Consider the following 24,902-nt stretch of genomic DNA (forward strand, 5'->3'; position numbering starts at 1 on the left):
GTTACTGCCAGTGCTAAGTGCTTGTGAGTACAGAAATAGGAGGATAGAAAAGATGAATGCGTGGCTGGAGAGATGATGCAGGCGGGAGGGCTTTAGATTCCTGAGGCATTAGGACCGTTTCTGGGGGAGGTTGGACCTGTGCAAGCTGGATGTGTTGCACCTCAACAGAGCCAGGACAAGTATCCTCGCGGGAGGGTTTGCTAGTGCTATTGGGGAGGGTTTAAACTAGCTTGGCAGGGGGATAGGAACCAGAGAATAGATTCAGTGGGGAAAGAAGCAAAGCTGGAATTGGGCAGCAGAAAAGTAGAAAGTTAATTTGGAAGACAGAGGAAACAAGGGCTGGAAAATAGACAACAAGGGAGTTTGGCATATGGTGTATATACTTCAATGCAAGGACTTTAGGGAATAAGGCAGATGAGCCAAGAGCACAGATAGACATTTGGCAGTACCATATTATAGCTATTACTGAGACATGGCTGAAAGAAAGACAGGTATGGCAGCTCAACATTCCTGGTTAAAGGGTTTTCAGACAGGATAGAGGTGGAGGGGGGGTTAAAAAAGAGGGGGGGTGTCACAGTATTAAAAGAAACAATTACAGATGTGAGAAGGGATGATATGTTAGAGGGGGGTCATCAAACAAGGCTATATGGGTTGAATTGAAGAACAAAAAAGGGGTGATCACACTACTGGGAGTGTTCTGTAGACCGCCAAACAGTCAGAGGGAGATAGAAGAACAAATATGTGGGCAAATTGCTGTGAAGTGCAAAAACTAGAGAGCTGTAATAGCGAGGGATTTCAACTACCCTAATATTAACTGGGAAAAAAGCAGTGTGAATGGTACAGAGGGTGCGGAATTTCTAAAATGCATTCAGGAGAACTTCTTTAGTCAGTATGTAACAAGCCCAACAAGGGAAGGGACTAGGTTTTGGGGAATGAAGAGGGGCAGGTGGAAGGGGTATCAGTGGGAGAGCATTTTGGTGGTAGTGATCATAATTCAGTAAGATTTAGGGTAGTTAAGGAAAAGGACAAAGGTGGACCAGGAAAAAAAGTTCTCAATTGGAGTAAAGCCAATTTTGCTGAGCTGAGATGGGATTTGGCCAAGGTGGACTAGAAACAGCTACTTGATGGTCAGAGCAGTGGGAGGCATTCAAGGAGGAGATTCTGAGGGTACAGAGCAAGTATGTTCCCTTTTAAAAAAAAAAGGGTGGGGCTAACAAATCTAGAGCACCCTGGATGTCAAGGGACATATCGGGGAAGATAAAGAAAAAAAGGGAAGCTTATGACCGATTCCAAGAACTCAATACTGCAGAGGCTCTAGAGGAGTATAAAGAAGTGCAGGAGTGCAATTAAAAAATATATCAGGAAAGCAAAGAAATAGCTGAAAGAATGTTGGTAAGTAAAATCAGGGAAAACCCAAAGATGTTTTGTAAATACATTACGAGCAAGAGGATAACTAGAGAAAGAGTGGGACCTATTAGCTACCACAATGGAAATCTGTGTGTGTGGAGACAGAAGATGTGGGTATGATTCTTAAATGAATACTTTGCATCTGTTTTCACAAAAGAGAGGGGTGATGCAGACTTTGTAATGAGGGAGGAGGACTGTGAAATATTAGACGAGATAAATGGTGGGAGGGGAAGTATTCAGGGGCTTAGCAGCTTTGAAAGTGGATAAATCCCCAGGCCCAGATGAAATGTATCCCAGGCTGTTAAGAGAAGCAAAAGAGGAAATAGCAGAGGCTGTGACCATCATTTTCCAGTCCTCTCTGGCCAGAGGTGTGGTGCCGGAAGACTGGAAGACTGCTAATGTTGTACCTTTGTTTAAAAAGGGAGAAAGGGATAGACCGAGTAATTAAAGGCCAGTCAGCCTAACCTCAGTGGTGGGAAAATGATTGGAAAAAATCCTGAGGGACAGGATGAATCAAGGACAGTCAGCATGGATTTGTTATGGGAAGGTCGAGTCTGACTAACTTGATTGAATTTTTCAAGGAGGTAACCAGGAGGGTCGATGAGGGCAGTGCATATGATGAAATGTATACGGATTTTAGCAAAGCTTTTGATATGGCAGACTGATCACGAAAGTAAAAGTCCAGGGTAAATGGCAAGTAGGCTCCAAAATTGGCTGAGGCAGGAAGCAAAGGGTAATGCTTGATGGGTGTTTTTGTGACTGGAAGGCTGTATCCAGTGGAGTTCCGCAGGGCTCAGTACTGGGTCCCTTGCTTTTTGTGGTATATATTAATGACTTGGACTTGAATGTTGGGGGTATGATTAAGAAGTTTGCAGATGGCACTGTGGTTGATAATGAAGACAAATGCTGCGGATTGCAGGAAGATATCAATGTACTGGTCAGGTGGATAGAACAGTGGCAAATGGAATTCAATCCGGATAAGCGTGAGGTAATGCATTTGGGGAGGTCTAACAAGGCAAAGGGATATACATTAAATGGTACGACACTGAAAAGTGTTGAGCAACAAAGGGACATTGGAGTGCAGGTCCACAGATCACTAAAGGTAGCAGGCCAGGTAGATAAGGTGGTTAAGAAGGCATATGGAATACTTGCCTTTATTAGTTGATGTATGGAATACAAGAGCAAGGAGGTTATGCTTGAACTGTATAAAAAATTGTTTAGGCCGCAGCTAGAGTACTGTGTGCAGTTCTGGTCACCACATTACAGGAAAGATGTGATTGCACAGGAAAGGGTGCAGAGCAGATTTACAAGAATGTTGCCTGGACTGGAGAATTCTGGCTATGAGGAACGATTTGAGATGCTGGATCTGTTTTCTTTGGAACAGAGGAAGCTGAGGGAGACCTGATTGAGGTGTATAAAATTATGAGGGGCCTGGATAGAAAGGACCCGTTTCCCTTGGCAGAGAGGTCAACAACCAGGGGGAATAGATTTAAAGTAACTGGGGGGAGGTTTAGGGGAGATGAGGGGAAATTTCTTCACCCAGAGGCTAGTGGGGGCTAGAACTCACTGCCTGAAAGGATAGTAGAGGCACAAACCCTCACTATATTTTAAAAATACTTGGATGTGCACTTAAAGTGCTGTAACCAACAGGGCTACGAACCAAGAGCTGGAAAGTAGGATTAGGCTGGATAGCTCTTGGTCAGCCGGCGCGGACACGATCGGCCAAATGGCCTCCTTCCGTCCTGTAAATTTCTATGATTCTATGAAATGCAAGTTATTGCTGTTATATCTTGACATCCTCATCTATCAAAAATCAATCGATCTCAGTCTTGAAAGCATCCACAGGCTTTTTGGGGAGAGAATTCCAGATGTATACTACCCTTTGTGGGAACAAGTGCTTCCCAACTTCCCTCCAAAATGGCCTAGCTCCAATTTTAAGATACGTCCCCTTGTACTTGATGCTCCATCAGAGGAAATAGTTTCTCTGTATCTACCGTATCAAATCCTTTTAACATTTTAAACAGCTCTATCAGATCACACCTCATCAATCTTCTATACTCAAGCCAAGGTTATACAACCCGTCATCATAATTCAACCCTCTAAGCCCCGGTATCATTCTGATGAATCTGCGCTGCACCCCCATCAAGTCCAATATATCCTTTGAGGTGCGCTGCCTAAAACTGGGTCTGACCAAGGCTTTTGTAATCCAGCCCCTTGAGATAAAAGCCAATATTGACTTTGCCTTTTTGACTGATTTTTATACCTGCCTGTCTACTAGTTTTAAATGACTTGAGGTTTGGAAAAACTCGAGATATCATCAGAAAGGTACAATGTACAACATATGCCACAGACACAGTGGGGTGACAGAAAGTGACAGTTCAACCAGAGTGAGAAAAGCACATTAAGCAGAACCTTCCCTCCCAAGATTCCCTCCAGCCTATAACTATATTCTACCTTTTCCCTTGCCAGTAATCTCAAACACTGCTCTACTTTTTTCTATCTCACTGTTTTCCCCCACCCTCTAACCTCATTCTACCATCCCCTCGCCACAACCTTGTTGCTCTCGCCTAAGCTTACAACACTGCATCATTCCCTCACCATGGCACAAAGAGGGATACGGTAGTATAAGATAGTTATGTTACTGGACTAGTAATCCAGAATACAAACTCAAATCCCACCATGAGAGTTTGAGAATTTGGATTCAGTTTAAAATATCTGGAAATAAATAGTTGGCATCAGTAAAAATTGGATTGTTGCAAAAACCCAACTCGCTCACTAACGCCCTGCAGGGAAACAAATCCAAATGTGACTCTTGTCCCACACCAATATGGTTGATTCTTAACTGCCTTCTGAAGTGGCCGAGCAAGCCACTCAGCTGCATCAAACTGTTACCTTTCAGCACCTTCAACACTCGGACTGCAGTGGGTCACAAAGCTGGGCCACCACTACCTTTTCTGGAGAATAAGGGATGGGCAATAAATGCCAGCTTTGCCATGAAAATCATTTATAATATATCCCATGAAGATCCTAGGGGTGTAATTACACCGTAACTTTCAACCCAACAATGAATCTGGTAATGGGCACATACCATCAATCATTTGTCTGTCATGTTGTAGATGGATTTTCACCAAAGTTCACAAAGGGACTTTGAACCGGAACACTTCTCTGCACATTTCTTTGACTACTTACAAATGGGCTGCCTGGGCACTTTTAAAATGTGGCTCTGCAGCAGTTTGAAGTTATACTGTGGCCAGTGTAAACTCCAAGTTATGCAAGATGACTTCTAGAGTGGTTTTCACACTGCTTGGCTTCAGTGCAGTCAGGCGCCAGAGGGAAAACTGACACCTAATTCATGGCACCACATTATGTATCAATTTGCACATGGAACCACTGCGATATGAATGTTAAGCGCACCACTGCGATGTGAATATTAATCCCAACTGCAAGATTACATACCATTCATTATAGCAAATATCCTTGGTGTCATAGAATAGTCAAGCTCATGCCAATTGAGCTAGTCCCACTTCCCACCCTTTCACCATTGCCCTCCAAATATTTTTCCTTCAGATACTTATCCAACCCCCTTTTGAAAGATAAAATTGAGTCTGCCTCCACCACCCTTTCAGGCAGTGTATTCCAGATCGTAACCACTCGCTGCGTACAAAAGGTTTTTCTTAAGTCGCCTTTGATTCTTTTGTCAATCACCTTAAATCTGTGTCCTCTGGTTCTTGACTCTTCTGCCATTGGGAACAGTTTTCCTCTATCTACGCTGTCCAGACCACTCATGATTTTGAACACCTCTATCAAATCTACTTTCAATCTTGTCTGCTCCAAGGAGAACAACCCCAGCTTCTCCAGTCTATCAACGTAACTGAAGTCCCTCATTCCTAGAATTATTGTCTAAATCTTGTCTGCACCTTCTCTAAGGCCTTCACATCCTTCCTAAAGTGTGGTGCCCAAAATTGGACACAATACTCCAGTTGGGACCAAACCAGTGTTTTATATGGGTTCATCATAATTTCCACACTTCTGTACTCTATACATCTATTTGTGAAGCCGAGGATCCAGTAAGCCTTTTAACCCCTGCCCTGCCACCTTCAACAATTTATACACACATACCACCAGGTCCCTCTGTTCGTGCCCCCCTTTTATGATTGTACCATTTAGTTTATATGTCCTCTCCTCATTCTTTCTACCAAAATGTATCACTTCACACTTTTCTGCATTAAATTTCATTTGCCACATGTCCATCCATTTCACCAGCCTGTATCATTCTCCTCCTCACTGTTCATATACTTCCAAGTTCTGGGTCATCTGCAAATTTTGAAATTGTGCCCTGTAAATCCAAGTCATTAATATAGATCAAGAAAAGCAATGGTCTTAGAACCTGGGGAATACGACTTCCTCCAGTCTGAAAAACAACCAGAGATTTCCGTGTCACCCCAGAGATTTTAGCATATAATCTAGGCTGGCACTTCAGTGCAATATTGATGGAGTGCTGCACCATTGGAGATGTCTTCGTATATGATAAACTAAGGCCCTCTGGATGCAAGAGAGCCCCCCCAGCCACAATTCAAAGAAGAGCAGGGGATCTCTTCCAGTGTTTTGGCCAACAGTTATCTCTCAATCAACACCTAAAAAACAGATTATCTGGTCATTTATTTCATTGCTGCTTGAGGGACCTTGCGGTGCACAAATTGGCTGCACGTTTCTTACATTACAACAACGACTGAACGCTTTGGGAGGTCCTGAGTTAGTGAAAGGGGCTACATTATTGCTTCTTCGCCCAGTTATGATTTGATTCACTCATGGATTACTAGCTCAATTTACTCATCTTTCCTTCACAATGCATCTCGGATACATGTCCCACATTTTAAAACTCAAAAATATCTATCAAGTTTTGAACCTGAAGGACTTACCTGGAATGAAACATGGTGCCATTCTCAAAGAATCCAGAGTAATGTATTCGTAACCGGTCACCCACTTTGGTCTTTCGGTGACAGAGGAAAGGCTTTTGCAACACGTCGATTTTCACTTCAGGCTCTGGTATCAGAGCACTGCTGGCATAATCCAGCACAAAGGTGAAAACGAGTGCTTGGAAAACGTTGAAACACTTGACCAACATAATATGCAAAATGTCTTTTTAGCCTCACTTTTTGGGAGTTTATCCCTTTCTTTTATTGTGTCCCTCTAACACTCACTACCAAACACGCGCATACGTGGCACCTACAACTTTCTTCTGCGGGCTTCAGCGCTGAGTTCTTAAACCAACGTCACGCCGTTCCTGCCCCGCCCTCTCCGAGCTTGCTGGGCTCCGTCACAAAAGAATACGCACGCACGCACGCACGCACACTCGCGAATTATTCTGCAGCGCGATTCCACCCAACGTCGTGACGCAACAAACGCTCCACCCTTCCAAAGTGGCAGATTTTCTCTCAACGTAAACGCTGATTGGCGCTTTTAGCCAAGGCGTCAGAGAGGGCAGGAAGAGCGAGACAAAATCACCCGTCTCTGCCACGGAAAGTATGACGCTCGTACCTGAAAGCAATAGCTTCTGACCAATGGCTTGTTGGCTTGTCAATCAGCGAGCGTCACGCCCCTCCTGCTGTTCCTGATTCCGCCCGGTTGTGCGAATTGTTACATTTCAGTGGCGTGAGACGGAGGATGCGAGCGCGTGAATGGCAGGGTGTCTCTGCAGTTATCATGGAAGGAATGTTTTATAAATGGACCAATTATCTCAGTGGTAATTTGCACTTTTTTTTATTTCAAGCGTGAGATGTGATTTCGTGTTCAACTTTGGCTTTAAAACGGGTTGGGGCTGGGTGGTCAACGTTGCTGTCATGTAATGTAAATCGGTGCATTCTTGTGATCAGAGGGCATTAATGTCTCTAGTTGACAGAGCGCCTAAGATAAGATTCGGCGAAAGTAGTGGCAGGGCCTCTGGAGCAACAATCGGAAATTATGGGATTGTATTTTTTAAGATGTGTTTCTTAGGAGTTTCGGCAATTTGTGTTTTGAACATGAACGCGATGCAAATAAGAATGTAAACTCCGTCGAGTAAGTGAGGTATCTGGGTCGCACGGCAACATGTAAAACTGTTATTGTCGGGTTAGTCCTAATCTGGTTGGCATTCATTTGATATTAAAAGTCATTAAGAAGACTTACTAGTTTGTCCCGGCCCCCCCCCCTTTTTTTTAAAATAAAGACTGCATTTCACTATGCCCAACTGCTTGTGCCTTAGTTCCTGGGTCCTTTTACATTTCATAGAAATTATGATCGAGCATGTCAGACATTCTTGCACTTGATAGTACAACATGTTTTGGTGGATGATTTTTATCCAAAAACTGAAGTGAAGGGAAAGTATTGAAGAAATTCTCCATTGCCTCATTTCTCCAGCATTGTTAACCCCCTCCCCACACACTATTAAGCATTAATTGTGCTGCATGTTTTTTTTATATTATGTTTCAATAGGATGAGATTGATTTGTAAATTCATATTTGAAGACTGCCCATTGATAGATCAAGCAATAGGGTTTAAATGTGTTTCCATTTATTTATACCGTAGTTTGAAATCAAATTAATAATTACTTTTTACTGAAGCATATTTTGTTTTGTAAATGGATGAACTTAGCATGTACTCATTGCAGCTACTCATCTGAATATTTAGAGATACAGTCTGACAGCATTCAATTTACACTGCCTAGGTGAGACTTGAATTCTACTGCCCAGGAAAGAGTTTGGTGCACATGTGCTTGCATGCACACATAGCTCCTCTCCCAGCAGTTAAACTTCAATGTTTTAAAAGTATAGGTTAAACAATCTGCACTGTCTAAAAAATTCAGTTAGTTGTAGGTAAGGAGTTCTAGGGCATCCTCAGTATTTTTTAGACCTGGCTTTACACTGTACTGCATTTACAGTCTGCATGAATGAATTAGGAATGGTATGAAACTCCCTGCTCCATGTTATTTCCTGACTGCATTTACACTACAAATGTAGTTTTGGTGTGAAACTGCTTCATAACAATGCTGGAGTTGTAGTGTAACTGCAATCTTACTCTGCTCTTGCTATTTCTGGCTTTTTGTTTTTACCCAACTATTCCACATTTCAGTTTCTCTGGCCCACAGGAGAGATTCAGGACCAAGCTGTGAGGTGGATTTGTTGCAAAAAGAAGATAATTTTTCAAGGCTCCAGCTTGGTGTGTTTGTTGCCGTGTACCCTGCAGGGGTGTCAAAGGCCTTTGTAAGGTCAAAGAAGGCCATGTAGAAGGGCTGATGCTGTTCCCTGCATTTTTCCTGTAGCTGTCGCGCTGCAAAAATCATGTCTGTTGTGCCCCGTAGGGGGACGAAATCCACACTGTGACTCCGGAAGGAGCTCCTCGGCCACGGGAAGTAGATGGTTCAGGAGGACTCTAGCGACGACTTTCCCAGTGGCTGATAGCAGGGAGATTCCTCTGTAGTTGCCGCAGTCGGACGTGTCCCTTTTTATAAAGATGGTCACAATTACTGCATCTCAGATTCCCCCGGCATGCTCTCCTCCCTCCTTTTTGAGAGAGGCCTTTGACACTGTCAACCGCGAGGAACTATGGTGCGTCCTCCTATGTTTCGGATGCCCCCAAAAGTTCATCACTATCCTCCGCCTGCTCCATGATGACATGCAGGTCGTGATCCTGACCAACGGATCCATCACAGACCCAATCCACGTCCGGACCGGGGTCATTGCACCAATCCTCTTCTCATTCTTTCTCGCTGCCATACTCCACCTCACCATCAACAAGCTCCCCGCTGGAGTGGAACTAAACTACAGAACCAGTGGGAACCTCTTCAACCTGCGCCGTCTCCAGGCCAGATCCAAGACAACCTCTGCCATCGAGCTACAGAACATGGACGACGCCTGCGTCTGCGCACATACAAAGGCTGCACTCCAGGACATAGTCGACGTATTTACTGAGGCATACGAAAGCATGGGCCTCACGCTAAACATCCGTAAGACAAAGGTCCTCCACCAGCCTGTCCTCAGCGCCCAGCACTGCCCCCCAGTCATCAAGATCCACGGCGCGGCCCTGGACAACGTGGACCATTTCCCATATCTCAGGAGCCTCCTATCAACAAGAGCAGGCATCGATGATGAGATCTAACACCTGCGCCAGTGCAGCCTTCGGCCGCCTGAGGAAAAGAGTGTTTGAAAACCAGACTCTCAACTGCCACCAAGCTCATAGTCTACAGGGCTGTAGTAATACCTGAGACATGGACCATGTACAGTAGACACCAAGTTGCTGGAGAAATATCACCAACTATGTCTCCGCAAGATCCTACAAATGCCCTGGGAGGACAGGCGCACCAACATCAGCGTTCTCATTCAGGCTAACATCCCCAGCATTGAAGCACTGACCCCACTCGATCTGCTCCGCTGGGCAGGCCACATAATCCGCATGCCAGACACAAGACTCCCAAAGCAAGTGCTCTACTCTGAGCTCTCTCATGGCAGACGAGCCAAAGGTGGGCAGCGAAAACGCTACAAGGACACCCTCAAAGTCTCCCTGATAAAGTGCGACATCCCCACTGACACCTGGGAGTCCCTGGCCCAAAACCGCCCTAAGTGGAGGAAGTGCATCCGAGAGGTCGCTGAGCACCTCGAGTCTCATCGCCGAGAGCATGCAGAAATCAAGCGCAGGCAACGGAAAGAGCATGCGACAAACCAGTCCCTCCCTGAACGACTTTCTGTCCCACCTGTGACAATCTGTGGCTCTCGTATTGGACTGTTCAGCCACCAAAGAACTCGCTTCAGGAGTAGAAGCAAGTCTTCCTCGATTCCGAGGGACTGCCTATGACGATGATGACCCTTCAGGAGGAATCAAAGTGACAGTGGGCACTTAGTCACACTAAGTGACACTTAGCCAAAGCTAAGCCTGCTATGTGCCACTGCATTTAAGCAACAAGGATATCAAGGTGGGTGGGAGGAGGTGTCTGGGGTCAGATGGCTCCCTACTAACATATTTGATTATGGAAGCTTGGAAACAAGTCAACCCTCTGTGATGGTCTCAATAATCCGATACTTATCCCAAGCAGGTCAACAATAGCCCAGTGCTGTGTTGATTCAATAGCCTGGCTTACTATTGGGACGTGAAGAAGTAGACCCATCGCTGGGGCTGGAATTGTTCCCACTTGGGTCCGGATAGCCCTGCAAACTAATGCCCTATTGGTTGGAAAAGCACCAGGAAGGTACCAGTGCTTTGTGCTGGTTGTCTACATGGTTTCAGCTGTTTAACATCCAGCAGTTTGCCTCTGCACATGCGTGAGTCCTAAGCCTTGGCTCCTGCCAACCCACATCTAAACTCTCTGGACTTTGGTAGGTGGGCTGTATTGCTTTGGAGACATTTATTTTATGGAGTCTCCCATCGAAATAACTGATGAATCGCAGTTCTGTGCTGATGGGAGAAGAGCCCGTTCCTGGCCACACTGAAAGTTATATGAGGCGGGTAAATGCGTTGTGTTCCATGTGCTTTGCAGCCGCATCGTTCAAGCCTGCTCGGCAGACATGCTGCCATCATGGTCCCTCGGTAGCTGTCTTTTCGAGGATGCTGGGGTTAATACTGCTAGATTTTATGGTGGTCCTTAGTGTGTGTTGTGATATCCAGACTGCAGCTCACCATAGAAGACGACTTTAGAAATTCTATAATCAGGCATGTGAACAATACCAACGTAACTAGACCAATTTGACCATGGTCTCCATTCCAGTTATATTTCAACTCTTGAGGATATCAGTGTTCGGCACTTTGTCCTGCCACTCTATGCCAATGATACATTGTAGACATCGCAAGTGGAAATGGTCAAATTTCTTGATGTGACAACGGAAGCAGATCCACAGCTCTGATCAATATAGTAGAGTGGAGGGGACAGTTAGGTTACATAGAGACTTATTTTGGCAGAGTAACCCCTCATTCCTGCCAGAGTCACTGTTCAGGTTTCACAAAATCAGTCTAGTGAGTGGTGCTGTTGAGTGTTCTGTGAGAGAACGTTACTGAGGTAGCAGAATTTGTCTGTGATTTAAGTGGTTCGTAACTGATTGTAATCACGGGGTGTGATTAAGTGACCAGGTATGGGCTGGACTATGATTTCAGTCTTTTTTAAGTTGATTGTAAGACCAAACCGCTGTGTCGTCTGAGCAAAGCATCAGAAAGCAGCTGAATATACTTGGCAGTGTCTCGACTTTAAAATTCTCATCCTTGTGTTCAAATTCCTCCATGGCCTTGCCCCTCCCCATGTCTGTAACTTCCTCCAGTCCTACAACTCTCCGAGATCTCTGCGCTCCTCCAATTCTGGCCTATTCCACATCCCCGGTTTTCATTGCTCCACCATTGGCGCTCATGGCTTCAGCTACCTAGGCCCTAAGCTTTGGAATTTCCTCCCTTAATATCTCCACCTCTACCCTCCATCCTTCCTAAGTTGCTCCTCAAAACCAAGCTCTTGGTCACCTTTCTGAATATCTCTATATGTGGCTTGGTGTTAAATTTTGTTTGATTATGCTCCTGTAAATCATCTTGGGATGTTTTGCTATGTTAAAGATGCTATATAAATCCAAGTTGTGTGGATGAGTAATGCAAAAACAAGTCACAAATGATTATATCTGCATTACCTTCATTTTTGCATGCAGCCAATGAAGGTTGAAGATACTGCCACCAGTGCAGTATCGAATATAGATTGCCCTGTCACTCTTTTGGAACACATCGAGCTGTACCACAATAAACAGTATGCTCAACAGCATTGGAGCAAGAACACAACCGTGTTTGACACTTTTAGTGACTGCAATGGTGATGACAATTGACACTGGTCTGTTACTCGGGACATCATGCCAACATGTAAGAGCATCCGAACTTTAGAAGAATCTACTGCAGTGCATTACAATTCACAAAATTAAATCTCAACAGAAACCGGTGCAAGATTCTGGTACCCTCCTCTACAGTTTTGCTGGATTTGAGGGGCTGAGAAAATCACTTCAGATGTTCCGTGACCAGCCTGAAAGTTGCATTAGCTTTCTGGGAGAATGTTTTCTGCTAGTTGTTTGTCGGCAGTACATGATGCGGGTGAGAATTCTACTTGCTACTGATTAGAAGTGAAATTCCTCTGTGCCTGTCGCACCAAGAGCGATCAACTTTGCGCTTGCAGAGGTGCACTATACTGACGTCTTTGAAATCTTGCAGCACAGTTTTGTGTTCCCAGATTTTATTGTGGAGGGCAAAAGGAGTCTTCTAACCTCTGCAAGGATACTATCGGGACTAACTTTCCACCCGATATTTGCTTGATCGCTAATTGGACTTCAGCAATGTCAGGTGGGATGGCAGGTTGGTCTTGCAAAAGTTATTGCTGTATCTCGTTTAGCGTGTCTGAAGACACTGCAGAGGGACTAGTTGAAGACTTGGTTGAAATAGCTGGCCCAAGGTTCCATGATTCCAGTTTGGTCAGTTAGCAACTTAGTGCCACTTCACTCTAAGATGGGGACAGTGCCACTTGTTTTCGGTCCAGACACAACCTATAGCTCATTGAAGAAGCACTTCATGTCCTTTTGGTCAGCAGCTAATTGCAAAACCTCAGCCTTCATCTTCCACCATTTTTCCCTTGTGGAGAGAAGCTTAGTTTGAGCTTGCTGCTTTAATTGCTGATCTGCTGGCTTCTTCAACAAGCAGCCCTGATTATTAATAAAAACAGAAATACTGGAAATACTCAGCAGGTCAGGCAGCATCTGTGGAAAGAGAAACAGAGTTAACGTTTCGGGTTGATGACCTTTCGTCGGAGCTGGAAAAAATTAGAGATATAACAAGTTTAAGTAAGTGCAGGGAGGGGGAGGAAACAACAAAAGGGAAGGTCTGTGATGGCGTGGATGGCAGGAGAGATTAAATGACAAACTGAGTGATGGTGCAAGGCAAAAGCATTGGCCTATCTTTAGTTGTAATAATAATGGAAAGGCTAAAGGCACTCGCCGTTTTGACAGCAACTTCTGGCAACCATGCACTTTTTTTTTCTTTATTCATTTGCAGGATCTGGGTGTCGCTGGCAAGGCCAGCATTTATTTCTCATGTGTAATTGACCTTAACAGTGGCTTGCTAGGCCATTTCAGAGGGCTGTTAAGAGTTGACCATATTGTTGTCGGTCTGGTGTCATCGGGTGAGGACAGCAGATTCACTTCCCTAAAGGAAGGTCAGTAGTGAACCAGATGGGTTTTACAACAATCCGGTAGTTTCATGGTCACCATTCCTGATGCTAGCTTTTTATTCCAGATTTATTTAATTAATTGAATTTAAATTCCCCAACTGCCATGTAGGGATTTGAACTCCTGTCCTAGATCATTAGTCCAGGCCTCTGGATTACTAGTCCAGTAACATAACTGCCATACTACCATTCCCAGTATGTGCAGTTAAATGCAGAAATCCAGAAGTTGCTGTCAGATACTCTGCTCCTCCTTGCTGATAGACTCGGCATTGAAATCATTGTAATGGCATGAACTTGTGGTATTTACCCACTAGTTCCATACTAAGAATGGCTTAGTGCATTCATAATTACTGCTGAATAACCCATCTGGCCTTAAAAATTAATTTTAGGTGTGGAGTCTTATTCCTTCAGAAGAAAATTAATGTTGCAGATTTTCTAAAATCTTTTTTTTCTCTTCCTTAATCCCATCGGTCTTTCCCAATCTTTATTTAGCTACCTGTGCATGATTTAAATGTAATTTATATTTCCTGTTTTTTACTTCCTGGTTTGCAGTCTCGGTAAAGAGAGCCCCACTGTTGCTTTCTCTGCTCACAGATCCCCCTGTAGAGGGCGCCACACTGGATCAGACACCCGATTAGTGGGAATCCCCGCTGCCAAGCCTGCGAAAAGTCTCCAGGCAACGGTACACGAGGTGAACGGCGGAAACTGTTCCTTCGCCCCTGAGAGCAAAATCTGGGCCATTATTTTATTCTGCATTCTGTATGTTGAGGAATATCCTCAAGCCAATTCTTGATTGACAAGATACTTGAAACTATTGTTAGAATAGTATGAAGAAACGGGGAGTTGGGTCCTTATCAGAGTTACAAATGCTATTCCTATTTTTTGTATACATTTTTATATTCCAGGCCAGAAAATGCAGGTGCAAGTCCTGGATTGAAATTCTTTGGTGATTGATTGTAGAAGGAATCTGTGACACTGATTTAATATGTTTGGGTACCTCCAAAGGTATTGGCCAAATACTCCCAATTTTTCTTTGCAGAAAAAAATTTTACAGATTTGTGCAATAACTTGATATTAATGTTTGTGCACAGGATGGCAGCCACGCTGGTTTGTTCTTGCTGGTGGAATTTTGTCCTATTATGATTCAGAAGAAGACACCTGGAAGGGCTGCAAAGGCAGCATTAAGATGGCAGTGTGTGAAATACAAGGTAAAATAAGGTGGAGCTTAACATCTCTGCCCTTTAACTTTCATTTTCTAGATGCTGGTTTAGAGTCATTAGAAAATCTGGTGTAGATATTAAATGTGACATCTTGCCAAATTTTAAAATAACATAAACAATGTGAATACTGGTAAAGATAAGGCAATCATTTTTTTAAATGAACAATTTACCTCAATGCATTTCTTCCACTCCTAGTTAATGTTCAAGAGCTTTCAACACCCAGCTTTAGAATATGACCTTTACAGTATTTTTAATAACTCATTGCCTACTCTCTCAATAATCAACCCTTGGGTTTTGCATTGGAACATGTTAAGTATAAATTATACTTCCCTTGAAAAGAGCTCTGGAATATTTTTATAATCTATAACATATTTGGTGTCATCTCTTAGCTTTCAGTAAGGTTTAACAGCAGATATGTGAAGTTTTTATATGTAGTTGAACAATGAAACCAGTACATTTCTGGAGTTTGTATTTCCAAATGTGGGTTATGCCTGCAAAGAGCATATTGGGCTGTAACATTTGAGGTCAGTTCTAGTGATACTGATCTCGCTTGATGGTAATGTTAAGAAATTATGAAATAAAAGTATCATATTTAAGTCTAGTGACAACACTGGATTGAATGTGTGTAGCAGCGAATAACCTCCCGAAAGTACTAGGGACCAAGGGTCTAGCGAGAAGGAGGAACTGAGGGAAATCCTTTATTAGTCAGGAAATTGTGTTAGGGAAATTGATGGGATTGAAGGCCGATAAATCCCCAGGGCCTGATAGTCTGCATCCCAGAGTACTCAAGGAAATGGCCCTAGAAATAGTGGATGCATTGGTGGTCATTTTCCAACATTCCATGGACTCTGGACCAGTTCCAATGGATTGGAGGGTAGCTAATGTAACCCCACTTTTTTAAAAAAGGAGGGAGAGAAAACAGTGAATTATAGACTGGTTAGCCTGACATCGGTGGTGGGGAAAATGCTGGAATCAATTATTAAAGATGTAATAGCAGCGCATTTGGAAAGCAGTGACAGGATCGGTCCAAGTCAGCATAGATTTATGAAAGGGAAATCATGCTTGACAAATCTTCTAGAATTTTGTGAGGATGTAACCAGTGGAGTGGATAAGGAAGAACCCAGTGAATATGGTATATTTGGACTTTCAAAAGACTTTTGACAAGGTCCCACACGAGATTAGTGTGCAAAATTAAGGCACATGGTATTGGAGGTAATGTATTGATGTGGATAGAGAACTGGTTGGCAGACAGAAAGCAGAGTGAGAATAAACGGGTCCTTTTCAGAATGGCAGGCAGTAACTAGTGGGGTACCGCAAGGTTCAGTGCTGGGACCCCAGCTATTTACAATCTATATTAATGATTTTCGATGGAGGAATTGAGTGTAATATCTCCAAGTTTGCAGATGACACTAAGCTGGGTGGTGGTGTGAGCTGTGAGGAGGATGCTGAGAGGCTGCAGGGTGACTTGGACAGGTTAGGTGAGTGGGCTCTTGCACCCATTTACTATGTTTCTATGAATGGATTGTGCAGAATGAAGGAGCATTAGCTTTGATCAAGAAAGCTATTTTGAAGTGGCTATTATAGTGCGACATCCAATATCCGGAATGTTCCGGCATCCAGACACGGCTGATCCTTGACGGGGTTATCCGGAAACCGGAAAATGTTCCAAAATCTGACCTCGCCTGGCCTCCCCCCCCCACCCCTCAGCTTCCCCCGCCCCCCCCCGGATCTCTGGTGGCCTGACTGAGCCCCCCCCTCCCCCACCTTTGGCGGCCTGACTGAGCCCCGCTCTGGCGGCCGACCAACACCCCCTTACTGGCCTCAGCCTGACTGACTCCGGCGACCCGACCGATGCCCCCCGAGGTTTCCGGATTTCGGACGTCGCACCTACACATATTTGCGTAAATAATAGTTTCTGATAAAGTTATGGCGGAGATATTTTTATTTTAATTATATTGACTGCTGTCTCTGAGAGAAAACATTTTCTTAATGTTCTTTTCACAAGTTTGATATGAAATGTAACAAGTAGGGAATTCTCTTCACACGAATTTCCAAGGACTTTTCTATTGACTGGGAAGTATGTTACTTTGTCAGCAGAGGGATCATTCTTTGACAGAGAAAGCTTAACATTTTTGGAAATGCACAGTAGGTCACTAGGGGCTGGATTGTAGTTTGGATTGCGTCCCTGTTAGCGCCCGGGAGGGGCAGTAATGGGTCGCAATATGCTTGGCGCCCGGGCGGCCAGCTCCCAGGGCGCTAAGGGAAGAAATAATTGAAAAAAGTAAGTGAAATTGATATTTCTCTGGGTTTTTTTTTGGTACCGATTTTCTTTTTTTTGCAGGGAGGCCTCTCTCGGGGCGCTCCGAAGCTGGCTCTTTAGCAACGGATTTTCAATTGCTCACCCGGCCTAGCGCCCTAAGGGAGGTGTGGAAGGCCGTCTTTAGCGCTCCACTCCACTTTCAGGACGCAGCAACCAAATTTTCTGGCTGCCGTCGCAAACCATTTTCCAGCACAAAATTTACCGACACGCCATCATTAGCGCCCTATGAAGCCTCCAACCGTAAATCCAGCCCCTGACATCTGAAGGATAAAGAGGATTACACCAGAATGGTTTAGCTTTCTCTTCCTGATGCTGTTTCATCAGCTGTGCATTTACAGTTTTGTTTTTTGAGGTGCATGATCCTTTATTTCTATAAATACTCCATTCGTGCTGAATAATTTAACAACAGCTATAGTAAATGTGGTTTGCTTTTGTTTTGGTGCCCTATTCCATGATGCATTTTCTGTAAGCTTGAGCAGCAATCAGTAGTAAGTTTGCAATGGATCTGAGTGATGTATACTTATCTGATTTTAAAAAGTAGAAATCAAAAATTAATGTAAACTTTATTTTGGGTTGTTGCTGAAGTGTGTATTTAATATTTTGGGAAAATGGATACTTGTCACAATACAAAGTAATTACCACAATGCAATTTAAATGTAGTTAAGACAAAATTAGAAAATCTAAATACTGCAACAACACTCCTATCACTGGTGGGAGAAGATGCAAGGATAAATCAAGGGAAGAAAGTTGCCCTGCAGCAAGGAAAGAATGTAAAAATGTTTAAATGTGACGAACAAGCAGCTGTGAGGGTACCCACATGTGGTTTAATTATGTCAATCTGATTAAAATGTTACTTTAGCACTTATTAAAATTAAAATAGGCTGGAATTGCCCACCGCTCGCAATGGGGCCCAGCTTTCGTTTTTTGAATTTTTTTTTCTCTGCTTCAACACATTCAGTCCTTTGAAGTGTTTTTTGGTCGTGGCGGCTGAGGGGCGGAAGTGCCCCTCAGCGGGTCACCTGCCCCGATCAGTCATCAGTGCCACGCTGATGATGTCAGCGTGTCGCACTGACGCATAACGATGTCTCTCCCCTTCAGTTAAAGGGGAGGGCCGCTGCAAGCTCTGCATATTTTTCAGTTCGGTTGACTGGGCCACCAGGGAGGGTTTCAGTTGAGCCAGTGGCCTGGCACCCAAGAGTAGGTGCCAGGCTGCCTGTTGACGGCCCGGCTGAACCCGGGGGCATAATTATTCTTTTCTTTCTTACTCTCCTTTCTCTCTCTCTTTCTCTCTCTCCTCTTTTTTTCTCTCTCTCTCTCTCGCTCTCTCTCGCTCTCTCTCGCTCTCTTACATAGAAACATAGAAAATAGGTGCAGGAGTAGGCCATTCGAGCCTGCACCACCATTCAATAAGATATGGCTGATCATTCACCTCAGTACTCCTTTCTTGCTCTCTCTCCATACCCCTTGATCCCTTTAGCTATAAGAGCCATATCTAACTCCCTCATGAATATATCCAATGAATTGGCATCAACCACTCTCTGCGGTAGGGAATTCCACAGATTAACAACTCCCTGAGTGAAGAAGTTTCTCCTCATCTCAGTCGAAATGACTTACCCCTTATCCTTAGACTTTGTCCCCCGGTTCTGGACTTCCCCAACATTGGGAACATTCTACCTGCATCTAACCTGTCCAGTCCCGTCAGAATTTTCTGTTTCTATGAGATCCCCTCTCATCCTTCTAAACTCCAGTGAATACAGGCCTGGTCGATCCAGTCTCCTCATATGTCAGTCCGGCCATCCCGGGAATCAGTCTGGTGAACCTCGCTGCACTCCCTCAATAGCAAGAACGTCCTTCCTCAGATTAGGAGACCAAAACTGAACACAATATTCCAGGTGAGGCCTCACTAAGGCCCTGTACAACTGCAGTAAGACCTCCCTGCTCCGATACTCAAATCCCCTAGCTATGAAGGCCAACATACTATTTGCTGCCTTCACCGTCTGCTGAACCTGCATGCCAACTTTCAATGACTGATGTACCATGACACCCAGGTCTCGCTGCACCTCCCCTTTTCCTAATCTGCCACCATTCAGATAATATTCTGCCTTCCTGTTTTTGCCACCAAAGTGGATAACCTCACATCTATCCACATTATACTGCATCTGCCATTCGTTTGCCCATTCACCTAACCTGTCCAAGTCACCCTGTAGCCTTTTAGTGTCCTCCTCACACCTCACACTGCCACCCAGCTTAGTGTCATCTGCAAACTTGGAGATATTACACTCAATTCCCTCATCCAAATCATTAATGTATATTGTAAATAACTGGGGTCCCAACACTGAGCCCTGCCGGTACCCCAGTAGTCACTGCCTGCCATTCTGAAAAGGACCCGTTTATTCCGACTCTCTGCTTCCTGTCTGCCAACCAGTTCTCTATCCACGTCCGTACATTACTCCCAATGCCATGTGCTTTAATTTTGCACACCAATCTCTTTTGTGTGGGACCTTGTCAAAAGCCTTTTGAAAGTCCAAATACACCACACTCACTGGTTCTGCCTTGTCCACTCTATCAGTTACATCCTCACAAAATTCCAGAAGATTTGTCGAGCAGGATTTCCCTTTTATAAATCCATGCTGACTTGGACCGATCCCGTCATTGCTTTCCAAATGTGCTGCTATTTCATCTTTAATAATTTATTCCAAAATTTTCCCCACTACTGATGTCAGGCTAACCGGTCCATAGTTACCTGTTTTCTCTCTCCATCCTTTCTTAAAAAGTAGTGTTACATTAGCTACCCTCCAGTTTATAGGAACCGATCCAGAGTCGATAGACTGTTGGAAAATGATCACCAATGCATCCACTATTTCTAGGGCTACTTCCTTAAGTACTCTGGGATGCAGACTATCAGGCCCTGGAGACTTATCGGCCTTCAATCCCATCAATTTCCCTAACACAGTTTCCTGCCTAATAAGGATTTCCTTCAGTTCCTCCTTCTGACTAGACCCTCTCTCTCTCTCTCTCTCTCTCTCTCTTTTTTTTTCTCTTTCTCTCTCTCTTTTTTCTCTTTCTCTCTTTTTTCTCTTTCTCTCTCTTTTTCTCTTTTTTTTTTTCTCTTTCTCTCTTTTTTTTCTCTTTCTCTCTTTTTTTTCTCTTTTTTTTCTCTTTCTCTCTTTTTTCTCTTTCTCTCTTTTTTTTCTCTTTCTCTCTCTCTTTCTCCCCCTTTCTCCCCCTTTCTCTCTCTTTCTCTCTCTTTCTCTTTCTCTCTCTCTCTCTCTCTCTTTCTTTCTCTCTTTCTTTCTCTCTCTCTTTCTCTCTTTCTCTCTCTCTCTTTCTCTCTTTCTCTCTTTCTCTCTTTCTCTCTTTCTCTCTTTCTCTTCTCTCTTTCTCTCTTTCTCTCTTTCTCTCTTTCTCTCTTTCTCTTCTCTCTTTCTCTCTTTCTCTCTTTCTCTTCTCTCTTTCTCTCTTTCTCTCTTTCTCTCTTTCTCTCTCTCTTTCTCTCTTTCTCTCTTTCTCTCTTTCTCTCTTTCTCTCTCTCTTTCTCTCTTTCTCTCTTTCTCTCTTTCTCTCTTTCTCTCTTTCTCTCTTTCTCTTCTCTCTTTCTCTCTTTGAAGTTATAAGTTGTGATTTTTCTGATTGTTCATGCCACCTGAAGTATCAAACTTGTGAAGACAATAAAGTACTTTTGACATGTAGGGTCACTGTAGTAATGTGTTTATTACTGTAACATGTGTTCCATGTTCAATTGTGTGCTTGTGTTTATTACTGTAATATGCGGTCCATGTTCAATTGTGTGCTGACGAAGTCAAAGGATGGTGGAAATCGGGAACTCTTTCTCTTGGCCCCCCCCCTCAGCCGTTGAAGCTAGATCAATTGAAAACTGAGATTAATAGATTTTTGTTAGGCAAAGGTATTAAGGGTTACAGAGTTATTGCATGTAGATGGAGTTAAGATCCAGATCAGCCATGATCTAATTGAATGGCGGAACAGGCTGGAGGGGCTGAATGGTCTACTCCTGTTCCTATGTTCCAAAAGGGGAGTTGGCTGTGTGTGTGTTGTTTATTTGGCCCCACTTAATTGTTATAGTGGTAACAATGTCGACACTGCAGTTGTAGCTGGTGTAATGCAAATTTGGATCCAGGATAATCTGCTTGGATTACTTCTATATTTGCTATTTGGAGGAATAAGAAAAAAGCAAAGGTGGGAAGCCTGGTAGGGAAGGGTGCATCAGTGATGGACAACCCACATCTGCCATTAGCCGAGAACCAGATAGAGATGCACTTACTGGATTTGTCCTAGGAATTCCATCTTCATAGACTTTGATTATGAGAGAGACCAGCAGAGTTGCACTAGAATCTAACATCTAATCAAATTCCATCACAAACACAGTACTGCCAGTGGCTGTCACAAGCGCTTAACTTTTACACTGCAGGTTCATTATGGAGTGCCACAAGTGACATGAATAACATCAGTCAATCAGACGTCCACAGATTTATTAAGCAGGGGACTAGATCTTGTTTGAGAAAATTGTTACATTACATATTCCACGAACAACTGACAACAGCATAAGAAGGCACTGCAATTTTTCCCAAATGGACTAATTAACTAAAAGGCAGAGTTGCCATTGGTGGTAACCATGTGTGTTCTTGTGTAATAAAAGTTATGCATTCATGAAGGACAGTTCTACCATTCAACGTTCAGCTCATCTGTGACCATCAGCCCAGGACCATGCAAGTCAATGCCTGATATCCACAATCCCTTGTTTATTTACACCATGTTTCATCGAGTCTACAGCACAGAAACATCCATTCGACCCAACTGATTTATGCATCACATCAACATCCTCCCACCCTTCTTTCTGTAATCCTATCAGCATAGCCTTGTAATGCTGGAAATCTCAGCGAGTCAGGTAGCATCTGTGGAGAGAGAAACAGAGTTAACGTTTCAGTCGCTGACCCTTTGTCAGACTGACGAAGGATCATTGACCTGAAACGTTAACTCTGTTTCTCTCTCCACAGATGCTGCTTGACCCGCTAAGATTGCCAGAATTTTCTGTTTTTATTTCAGATTCTAGCAGCCGCAGTATTTTGCTTTTGTGTTGTTGTAGCATACCCTTCTATTCCTTTCTCCCTCATGTGCTTATCTAGCTTACCCTTAAATGCATCTATGCTATTTGCTTGAACTACTCCTTGTGGTAGAGAGTTGCACATTTGGGTAAAGAAATTTCTCCTGATTTATTAGTGCCTATCTTTTATCTGTGACCTTTTAGTTTGGTCTCCCCCACTACTGGAAACATTTTCTCCACTTCTACCCTATCAAAGACCTCTCAAAGACCTCTATTAGATCCCCCCCCCCCCCCCACTCCTAGCCTTCTCCTTTCTTCCTTTAGAGCGAAAAGAGCCCCCGTCTTTCCTGAGTTCTGCTATCACCCTTGTAAATCTCTTTTGCACCTTCTTAGAATGGGTCTATATCCTTTTCGTTATATGGAGACCAGAACTGTGCACATACTCCAAATGTTGTCTAACCAAGGTTCAATCCAAGTTTAACATTTCTTCTCTGTATTTTTTCAATTCCATCCCTCTATATAAATGGTTTGCTTTTTTAATGGCTCTATTAACCTGCCTTGTTACTTTGATTTGTGTATCTGTACCTCCAGGTCTCCCTGTTCCCCTACTCCATTTAGACACTTATTATCCAAGCATTATGTTGCCGCCTTATTCTTCCTAACAAAATTCACCACCTCAGACGTACCTACATTGAAATTCATTTGCCAATTACATGCCCATTCTGCAGGTTTACGTATCTTGTATTTTGTTGCATTCTTCCTTTTTATATTAACTACACCCTCCAATTTGGTGTTGTCCGCAAATTTTGTAATTGTACTCGTGATTCCCGAATTCAAATCATTAATGTAAATTGTGAACAACAGTGGTCACAGCACCGATCTTTGTGGAACACCACTACCCACCATTTGCCAGTCTGAGTAGCTACCCTTAGCCCCAACTCTCTTTTTTTTGTAACCAGCTTGCTATCCAGTCTGCTACCTGTCCCCTGACTTCATATGCTCAGATTTTAGTCATGAGTCTATTATGTGGTACCTTATTGAAGACCTTTTGAAAATCTAAATATGTTGCAAGTTAGGCAAACATTTAAAGGCAAACTATAACGCCCCCATTATTTGAGCCACAAGGAGCTCGAAGATGGCAATCAGGAAAACGAGGCCGCCCTGTTGCGCCGCATCTCATGTCACCTCTGACGGCTACGAACAGTTCGCTGTACATCAGCTACAGGAATCATTATCATCCACAACGGGCATCTTGCAGCAGCACTTAAGAAGCCTCAACCTATCGGTGTTGTCCTACAGTATAGTCTTATCAGAGACTCCAGGATCATTGGAGACTACTACACGCTGCAACAACTTTACTGTCCAATGAGACATAACTACAGAGTACCCGGAGGAAGAGAAACAACTGCAACAACAAAACTTGCAGGAGGAACCAGAAAAACCTGCTGCAGAAGCAACTTTTCAGGCTGTCATAGATCTAAGTACTCAAACCACTCAACAATTCAACAGTCATTTCCACATTTTCACACCATTGCCTACATAAGTTTTAGTTACAAATAAACTACCAAGGATCCCATTCCTATCACTTGTTGCTACATTATGCAACACCATAACAAGAACAGTAGGATACCAGTGAAACCAAATTTTATTTCCCTAAACTTGAAGTATGTGAGTTGCTTTAATCCCAGTGCATGATTTTTGTGATTATCATCATAGGCAGTCCATCGGAATCGAGGAAGATTTGCTTCCACTCTAAAAATGAGTTCTTAGGTGACTGAACAGTTCCATACAAGAACCACAGTCCCTGTCGCAGGTGGGAGAGACAGTTGTTGAAGGAAAGGATGGGTGGGACTGGTTGGCTGCACGCTCCTGCCACTGCCTGCGCTTGGTTTCTGCATGCTGTCGGCGACAAGACTCAAGGTGCTCATTGCCCTCCCGGATGCACTTCCTCCACTTAGGGTGGTCTTTGGCCAGGCACACCCAGGTGTTGGTGGGGCTGTTGCATTTTATCAATGAGGCTTTGAGGGTGTCCTTGAAACGTTTCCTCTGCCCACCTGGCGCTCATTTGCTGTGAAAGAGTTCTGAGTAGAGCGCTTGCTTTGGGAGTCTTGTGTCAGGCATGCGAACAATATGGCCCACCCAGCAGAGCTGGTCGAGTGTGGTTAATGCTTGGATGGTCTGTCCTCCCAGAGGATTTTTGGGATCTTGCGAAGATATCGTTGGTGGTATTTTTCCAGCGATTTGAGGTGTCTACTGTACATGGTCCACGTATCTGAGCTATACAGGAGGGCAGGTATCACTACAGCTCTGTAGACCATGAGCTTGCTGGCAGATTTGAGGGCCTGATCTTTAGACACACTTTTCCTCAGGCGGCTGAAGGCTGCACTGGTGCAACTGAAGGCAGTGCTGAATCTTGTCGTCAATGTCTGCCCTTGTTAAGAGGCTCCCGAAGTATGGGAAGTGGTCCACGTTGTCCAGGGCCATGGATCCTGATGACTGAGGGGTAGTGCTGTGTGGCATGGACAGGCTGGTGGAGGACCTTTTGTCTTACAGATGTTTAGTGTAAGGCCCATACTTTTGTACGCCTCAGTGAAGACATTGACTATGACTTAGTGTTCAGTTTCAATGTGCGCAGACGCAAGCGTCGTCCGTGTACTGTAGCTCGACGACAGATGTTGGGAAGATCTTCGATCT

General features: G+C 43.9%; 2 protein-coding genes across 2 annotated transcripts in view; one reads left to right on the top strand and one right to left on the bottom strand.

The window, feature by feature from the left end:
- The window catches only part of fkbp14 (FKBP prolyl isomerase 14), a 32,257-nt gene extending 25,539 nt beyond the window's left edge, over positions 1-6,718 (bottom strand). Inside the window, exon 1 of the mRNA XM_070880842.1 lies at positions 6,327-6,718. Within this exon, the coding sequence (XP_070736943.1) occupies positions 6,327-6,532 (206 nt within the window). The 5' untranslated portion in view covers positions 6,533-6,718. The remainder of the gene's footprint in view (positions 1-6,326) is intronic.
- A 338-nt stretch (positions 6,719-7,056) lies between these two features.
- Positions 7,057-24,902, top strand: part of plekha8 (pleckstrin homology domain containing, family A (phosphoinositide binding specific) member 8) — a 74,552-nt gene continuing 56,706 nt past the window's right edge. The window contains exons 1-2 of the mRNA XM_070880843.1: positions 7,057-7,150; positions 14,701-14,817. Of these exons, the coding sequence (XP_070736944.1) occupies positions 7,072-7,150; positions 14,701-14,817 (196 nt within the window). The 5' untranslated portion in view covers positions 7,057-7,071. The remainder of the gene's footprint in view (positions 7,151-14,700; positions 14,818-24,902) is intronic.

Source organism: Pristiophorus japonicus, chromosome 5, assembly GCF_044704955.1.
Source record: "Pristiophorus japonicus isolate sPriJap1 chromosome 5, sPriJap1.hap1, whole genome shotgun sequence".
NCBI classification, from domain to species: Eukaryota; Metazoa; Chordata; class Chondrichthyes; family Pristiophoridae; genus Pristiophorus; species Pristiophorus japonicus.